Below are 7,945 nucleotides of genomic sequence, written 5' to 3' on the forward strand. Positions count from 1 at the left end.
TTGAGTTCCAAAACTGGGGGGGCGAGTTATTAAAACTAGGGGGGCAAGAACAGTTTACTTTCCCTTGATAGATAAGGTTTAGTACAGTGTGCGAGGAAAGTTGGAAAAAGTGTGAGAGCAACTGCCACCCCCTGATCGCCGCCACTAACTGAAATGGAAATATTAAGTAGTGTTAAATATTACAACAGTTTGTTAGCTTTCTCCAGAAGAACGGAAGTAATAACTGATCAAATGCGTGAATATAACTTTATTTTTAAAGATATTTACAAATACTCGTATAGTCTTGTGTATTGTTACATACGTTATGCAGAGGAACGTGGTATACTATACACGCAAACCCGTTGATCACCAATCTGCCCTTCATTAGTTGCAGTATGGGTAGTTGGGGCAAGCTGCCGGGTTTACGCCAGCTGGGTACTTGGTCTGAGCGGCCGCCAGAGTGCTGTAGGTATTGTAGAGTCCATAGGGGCCTCCGTACAAGACTCCGTACACACCACCAGCAACACCAGCGCCCAGGGGTGGGTTGGCGGTGGAGCAGTAGGGGTAGTTGGGGCAAGTGGCCGGATTGATTCCTTCGGGGTATCTGCCTCCAGCGAGGGCCACTGGGGCAGGGAGTGCAATTCCGGAGACGATGGCCGCTGTCTGTTCGGTGGAGCAGTAAGGGAAGTTGGGGCACTGGTGAGGGGCCACTCCTGCAGGGTACTGAGCAGCTGGGGGACCTCCGGCGACCACCATGGCCATAAGAGCAGCACAAAGAACCTGTAAAGTAAAAGTTGTTTAGAAGACTCATGGTATGTGAAAGTTTTGCTTTTGCATGTGTTGAAAATAACAGCAATTGCGTGATACGTTTAACTTATTTACCAGTCTATTTACTGGCTGTGTGATCATTAAGTGGTACTTGTTGGAATGGAAATTCTCAATGCTTCGTTCTACTAGTATCAGTGCTATGCTGTAACTTCCTCAAGATTTAACATTATTTCTTCTGAACTACGTTTCAACACTGGAATTATCTTGTTACTGTATAATTCAATTCAATCTTTTATTTTGGACCTAACATCTTTTAAGCAGTTGTTTCTTTTTGTCCACGAGTTCTTTCTAGAATATACATTATTGTTTTACATATGCATTTCTATACAGTTTAAAAGTGCAAATTTTAGTGACGCTTATGGTATGTAGGTTTATAAGGCCTTTGAAGTTGTTAAGATGTTGGTAAAAAGAGATTGTGTTTTGTCTTGATAAATGGAGTTCGTTATAGTTTGTTGAATGGTAATTTGTGGTCAATTAAATAATGTTGAATTATGCGTACATATCATTTATAATGTATAACCTTGTGTGAGATCTGCATGTTTTCCAAATACACAACAGATGTATTAAATGGCGACGAGAAAAATATTTAACGGCGTAGTACAGATTTAGTTGAGTTTTGTCTGTTATTAATTGGATTTAATCGTTGCTGTAGGCATCATGTCGTACGTGCCAGGATTTGACAAATATGATCCAGATGAAGGAACCATTAACTCTTATTTGGAAAGATATGATAATTATTGCCGAGTTTTTAACATATCTGAGGAAAGCAAAGTTCCTAGATTCATATCAGTAATTGGCCCCAAACCTTATAAAGTGTTACGCGAGTTGTTTTCTCCAATACTACCAGAGAAGAAATCGTTCAAGGAAATTTCTGATAGGCTCACCTCTTATTACAATCCAAGTAGTAATTTTATAGTGCAACGCCTAAAGTTAAGAAAATATACGCAGTTGGATGTGGAGAAGGTTGAAGATTTTACAAGAAGGCTCCGAAAGATAGGTGAAGCATGTGGATATGGTGAGTTTTTACCTATTGCATTGTTTGACACGTTTGTGAGCGGTTTAAGGTCTGACATTATAAGGAAGAAAATAATAGCAGAAAACATCATGGAATTCCAGAAAGCTTTTGAGTTAGCTAGACAAATGGAAAAACTTGAGAGTCATATGAAGGATTATTATCGTGAAGTGAATGTACAAGGCACAATGAATATTAAGTGCAAGGACAATGACAGAAGATTTCATGAAGCGAATAAGGTTTCACGTAAAAATGAGAATGATTCCAAATTTAGCAATCAGCAAAGTAATCTTCATGGTCAAGGTAATACACGTAATTCAAAATCATTTGAATCAAAGTCCAAAGTGCAAGGGCATTATGGAGGAAGTTACTGTTCGTTCTGTGGGAAGCAAGGCCATAATTATTTGAAATGTTATAAAAGGATTAACATTGAACTGGCGTGGTGCTATGCACAGGGGAACACTTTACTTTTTTTTAAATTTTTTTATCGTGAAAAAAGTTGTGAACAATGTAAAATTATATTCTTGCCTTAGTTATTAAAAATGCAACAATTCGTCTAGCTTCTCTAACATTGTCATGGTGACGATTAATTTCTTCTAATGATATTTCTATCAGATTAGGAATGCACTTCACCGCCCGTCTTATGTATTCTCTGGATAGACGCAAACAACTTGACGTTGTTTGAACTATGAACTCGTATTTGGAGCTGAAGTAGTAATTGTGAGTTCAACTAGGCTAACTATATTTGAGACCATTAGCATGCTTGAATACCCGAAGGCATGAATCTGTTACGTGATATATACTATCTTATAAGAGCATAATTTCGAGTTTAGGACACAGATGGTTCACATTTAAAATAATTTACAAATGACTGTAAAAATTAGGTTGTACACAGTTTCTAGCTTTAGATGACTAAATTCTTGCAACATACATAATTCGTGTAGTTAGGACTAAAAATCTGACGAAAAGCAGTGCGAAGCTGATCATATTCACTTACCAATTTCATCATGGTTGCTGATTGGGAAAATGCAAGCTTCTATAGTGTGATGATTGATGAGACTGATATCTGCACATTGTATAGGCTTTCTTATATATTCTGACTGTGACCGGATGTTAAACGTCACGAATACAATATTGAATGCTCAACTTCAATTGATTGCCAAGGTGTGACTGATTTCAAAAGGAGGGGAAAGTGCCCTTGGACACAGCACATTTGCAATTCATCGAGTTAAATTTAAAAAAAGATCACAATGCAAAACCATATTGGCTAAGTTTGAATGAAACTCAAATCGTCTTTAATAACATACATACATGTTTTTATTATTTATTATCTATGAGGGTTACAATTAAGCCATATAATATTAATACAATATTAATACAAATAATGGCTTGATGAGACAAGGATCTTAAAACATAAAAAGTAAAGTAAAGTGCTCCCCTGTGTTTTGCACCACGCCATGCAGGAGTATAGGGGGGTGTGGGGTTAGGTTCCCACACTTTCTTGATCTCGCCGAGCTGGGGGTGATGTGACCAGCACCACGCTCCTTGCCGACTTTACTCCCCAGAGTTTCCTCCAGGTACCCACTTTATACGATGCTGGGTGGGCACCGGAGCCTCTTGAACAGGTTGAAAAAGTCCAGGTACTCCACCGCCGTGGATCGAACCCTGGTCTCTCGCATGGTAGTCAGACGACATAACGAGTAAGCTACCGCGGCTTAAAACTTAACTCTCATCAACTCATCTTTCGCTTTTACTTAAGAAATACTTCTTTGCCAATTTATCGTTCCATGAGATGAAATAATATTTTTAGGATGAGGCACTATACAACTATTAGGTTTATTTCTCAATTAAGAAAGTTTGTTTATAAAGTCCAAAAGTAATATGTTACGTGGAATATCTTGCCACAAATATAAATAAGTTCTATTAAATGTATACTTTGAACTCTTCATTAATATTTCTAGTCATGCAGTACAAATTAAATATAAATATTTATTAACTGTGTGAAATTTTGATTCTTTTTAAAATGGAGAACTAGAAATTGTTGTAGTTTAGGTATTTGCTACTTACAGGAAAACCGAGCAATTTTTTGCTGTTCTTCATTTCCAGCGCTCCGAAAGTTTGATTCGTGCGTGAAACATGTGCCAATTAGTTAGAATGTCCAATAGAAATAGAACCTAAACTAATACAGCTAAAAATATACCGAAATGAATATATAGAGGGCGAGGAACAAAGCAATTCGGAAGTTAATTACATATATGTATAAAAAGAAACTTATGTCGGGACGTAAGTCATTGTGTGCAATGAGAACGGAATCTTAACATTATTGTATATCCAAATTTCTGATTATAGTGCTGGTTTCAAAGCACATATATGGTTCCTCACACACATATAACAGCAACCACAAAATCAGAGCAGGGGTGTAAGGGGGTGACCCTTTCTGAAGACAACCAAATGTAAACCTCTCTTCCACGTAGTACACTGGTCTCCCCGAAGGCGCAGTGCTAGTGTCGTTGCCTTGCAGTCAATGGGTCCCGGGTTCGATACCCGGTGTAGGCACATAGTGGTTCGGATCCCACTTTCTCCTGTAGGTGTAGTCCCAATTAGCCTTACTGTACATAAAGTAGACTTAAAATACGAAATAGCGTCTGGACTCACGGCCAGTATAATCCTGTCCGGGGATTGTGTTGTGTCGTGCATCTGTGATTGAGTTTATCCTGTCATCTATTTTATAATATCACCATTCATCCCTACCTTAGCGATTAGCCAAGTGTGGAACTAAGTAAAGAAAACCAATCAATCAATCAATCAACAAAACCAGCAATCCATATAATGATATAGAGAAGTTAGTTGAATTCATAGGGATGGGTCCTAATAGTTTATATTCTGAATATTCCTATTTGAAGTCAAAAGTGGTGCATCTTGAGCTTATATCACATCCTCCTTCATTGTCTTGTATGCCATGGATAGTCTAAAGATTGAATAATATATCAATGATAACCAAAGACAACCAGAACCAACTTTCTAGTTATAGTACTGGTTGCAAAGCACACTTTACATTCCGGAAATAATTTTCGTTTAATGTAATGCGTGTTGCAACGTTCTCTGATAGCCCTTGTAATTTTGTTATTAATAGTACTGCATCAGCTGCATAAATAATCATAAATTTACGTATGTCTTCCACAAAATGTAAGAAGTTGTGAAGGAATGTAAACATTAATGGTTGTTGTTTGAATTCTCACTGCTCCTTTTACATACATGAAATACACTTTACTCTTTCTTTCTACTAAGTTGAATTTGGAAGTAGGATAATATTACGTACTATTTAAAATTCTTCATTTCACTTTTAATGACACGCATAACTTGTGATGCGTAAGCATGACAAAGCTTGTGATGCAGTTGCCAACGATTGTCTTTATTTGGCATCTGGTCATTTACAATTAAGTAACTTACTTTCCTTTGTAGTCTAACGTTAGCGTAACAGAATGTATGCATAAGTCAGCGATCACACTAAGAAATGGATCCTTTTTCCACGCGAGTTACAAGTAACCTAGAGAAATAAAATTGGCATGGAACATCTAACTGAAGTCAATATCAACCTATTAAAATTTAAAATTATAAATCTATCTGGATTAATATCTCTTGAAATTTGTGTGTCGTCAAAATATTAAAACACATAACATATCAAAGTAACTGTCCAATGGAAATATTTAGGTTGAAATCAAGTGCGAAACGATATGATTAATCACTTAACTTAATCATTGTGATCTATTAATATAACGTACCCTACAGGAATTCTTATGAGCTTCCACTAAGCTATGCTTAACAAAGATCTAGTAATGTGTAGTGCCTCCCCCATGGCGCAGTGGTAGCGTCATTGCCTTGTAATCAAGGGGTCCCGGGTTCGATACCCGGTGGAGGCACAAGTGGTTCGGATCCCACTTTAAACTGTAGGTCCAGTCCCGATTAGCCTTACTGTGCATAAAGTGGACTTAAAACAGCAACTCAAACTCAAGTAATGTGTAGTTATTGGAATGATAATTGCTTTCGAGTGAAATCTTGACCTTGCCATATACATTCCTACACAGGAATTCATTGGATTCTTGCGTTCAATTAACCTAAAGTATTGGACAATATAAGCTCCGAGGATAAAACAATAAAATATCGGGCATTTTTGTGCGAAGGTCATTTTACCTTTCGTCAATCTTTGTCATTGTTTGGAAGGTGCTTTCATTTGACGAGTTCTAATAGCGGTAATAATAAAAATCCAATGAATTATTTTAAAAAGTACGCGTTGTGTCAGAATATATAAGAGGCTTCTTTCACAGCAAGAGCATCAGTTACTTCCTTCAGGTCTACACAGTTAGTTCGCTTTTATTTTTATAAAAACAGCCATGATGAAATTGGTGAGTATTGGATCGTTGTTTCAATGGCTAACTCCAAAGAAACGTTTCTATTTGTTACTTTCGTTTCGGAAACTCAGACATGCTGGTGTTCGTTTATGTAACGGAAACTTTGCATTGTTTTTTAAAATACTTGGTTAGAATTTCCACATGTTAGTTACTCAAAAATGGCCATGGTTTCAAACATTCTTAAGTGTTTTTCTTAAGTATAATGAACACCAGAATTAATGTATAAATATCAACTTCTTTCTTATCTTGTAAAATTTCTTGTAGAAGTTATTATAATTAGATTACTGAAAACAACTCCAGCTATTGAGAGCTACAATAGGTTCACTCGTACACTCCTGTTCACATAAAGTGGCTCATTTTAAAAGATTGAACAGTTGAAGTATGTGTCACTTTTTCTGAAGATGATTGTACAATCACCAGCTGATTATCGAGAACTTACGAGTCAGAAGCACGCAAGTTAATGAAAGTTAAATTTTTAGGTTTTCTCTGCTGCTTTCGTGGCCATGGTGGTCGCCGGAGGTCCTCCAGCTGCTCAGTACCCCGCAGGAGTGGCCCCTTACCAGTGTCCCAACTACCCTTACTGCTCCACCGAACAGACAGCGGCTATCGTCTCCGGAATTGCACTCCCTGCCCCAGTGGCCCTCGCAGGAGGCAGATACCCCGCAGGAATCCATCCGGCCACTTGTCCCAACTACCCCTACTGCTCCACCGTCAACCCACCCCTGGGCGCTGGTGCTGCTGGTGGTGTGTACGGAGTCTTGTACGGAGGCCCCTATGGACTCTACAATACCTACAGCACTCTGGCGTCCGCTCAGACCAAGTACCCAGCTGGCGTCAATCCCGCAGCTTGTCCCAACTACCCATACTGCAACTAATGTACAGGCAGGCAGAATGGTGAACGACGTTTATCTGTATAAAATATGTAATAATCACAAAACTACCAGATTCCTTGTAAATACACTTGAAAAATAAAGTCTATACATATTATCTCTTGTAAGTTAATTGGTATATTATAAACATATTGCTGGGAAGTTCTCAGAATTATCATAATCTGAAACTGTTGACAATAGTTTGAATGATTCCACTAAGAATGCTGTCGGTTATAAATGAGAAAGAATGTCTTACATACTGTTGTGTATTGCTGGAATCGCTACCCATTAGCGTCCATATCAGTGAAGTATTTCGGCGTTTTGGGCGTGAGTCATCCCGAAAATTATTTACATATCTAGAGCAGTGATTCTGAACCTTTTTCAGCTGGGAACCCACCTTGATGGATATTTATTTCACTTGATGGGACCCATAAGTATGGGCGCCAGCAGCGGTGTGCACCCCAGTCAGGCCCGTACCATGGATTTTTTTGAGGGGGTGCCAAGCCCGAAACCTTGGTTATATATATATATATATATATATATATATGTGTGTGTGTGTGTGTGTGTGTGTGTGTCATGAAATATATGTCAATTATTAAATTATTAAATAATTAATATAATTAATTAATATAAATTTCAATTTATAAACATATATAAACAAATTAATTTGCTACATTCATAAACTAGCAAATTCATTCCTTTAACGACTGGTTCAAAATGTCAAGATATTAGAAGACAGCTGAATGTTTTTATTTATTTATTTATTTTCTTATTTATTCAATAGAACACAACAGGATAAATCCTAGTTACAGTGTTCAGACAGTACAAGATTATCATGCAATGTGAGT

General features: G+C 37.6%; 2 protein-coding genes across 3 annotated transcripts; one reads left to right on the plus strand and one right to left on the minus strand.

Annotated features, from left to right (window-relative positions):
- Positions 1–318: 318 nt before the first annotated feature.
- LOC146004263 (uncharacterized) lies at positions 319–2,875 on the minus strand. Its single transcript, XM_083142959.1, has 2 exons — positions 2,817–2,875; positions 319–759 (listed from the first exon to the last, which is right to left on the minus strand). Exons 1-2 carry the CDS (start codon positions 2,826–2,828, stop codon positions 364–366), a joined length of 408 nt encoding a protein of 135 aa, XP_082999085.1. The 5' UTR covers positions 2,829–2,875; the 3' UTR covers positions 319–363.
- LOC146004264 (uncharacterized) lies at positions 2,410–7,171 on the plus strand. Of its 2 annotated transcripts, none has more exons than XM_083142961.1 (2): positions 2,410–2,539; positions 6,708–7,171. In XM_083142961.1, the coding sequence occupies exon 2, from the start codon at positions 6,732–6,734 to the stop codon at positions 7,101–7,103; it is 372 nt and encodes a 123-aa protein (XP_082999087.1). In that variant the 5' UTR covers positions 2,410–2,539; positions 6,708–6,731; the 3' UTR covers positions 7,104–7,171. The 2 variants fall into 2 exon arrangements, with proteins under 2 accessions (XP_082999087.1, XP_082999086.1); XM_083142960.1 differs by lacking the exon at positions 2,410–2,539 and adding an exon at positions 6,169–6,222.
- Positions 7,172–7,945: the final 774 nt, after the last annotated feature.

This window comes from Lepisma saccharinum, chromosome 21, assembly GCF_977018435.1.
Source record: "Lepisma saccharinum chromosome 21, izLepSacc3.1, whole genome shotgun sequence".
NCBI classification, from domain to species: domain Eukaryota; kingdom Metazoa; phylum Arthropoda; class Insecta; order Zygentoma; family Lepismatidae; genus Lepisma; species Lepisma saccharinum.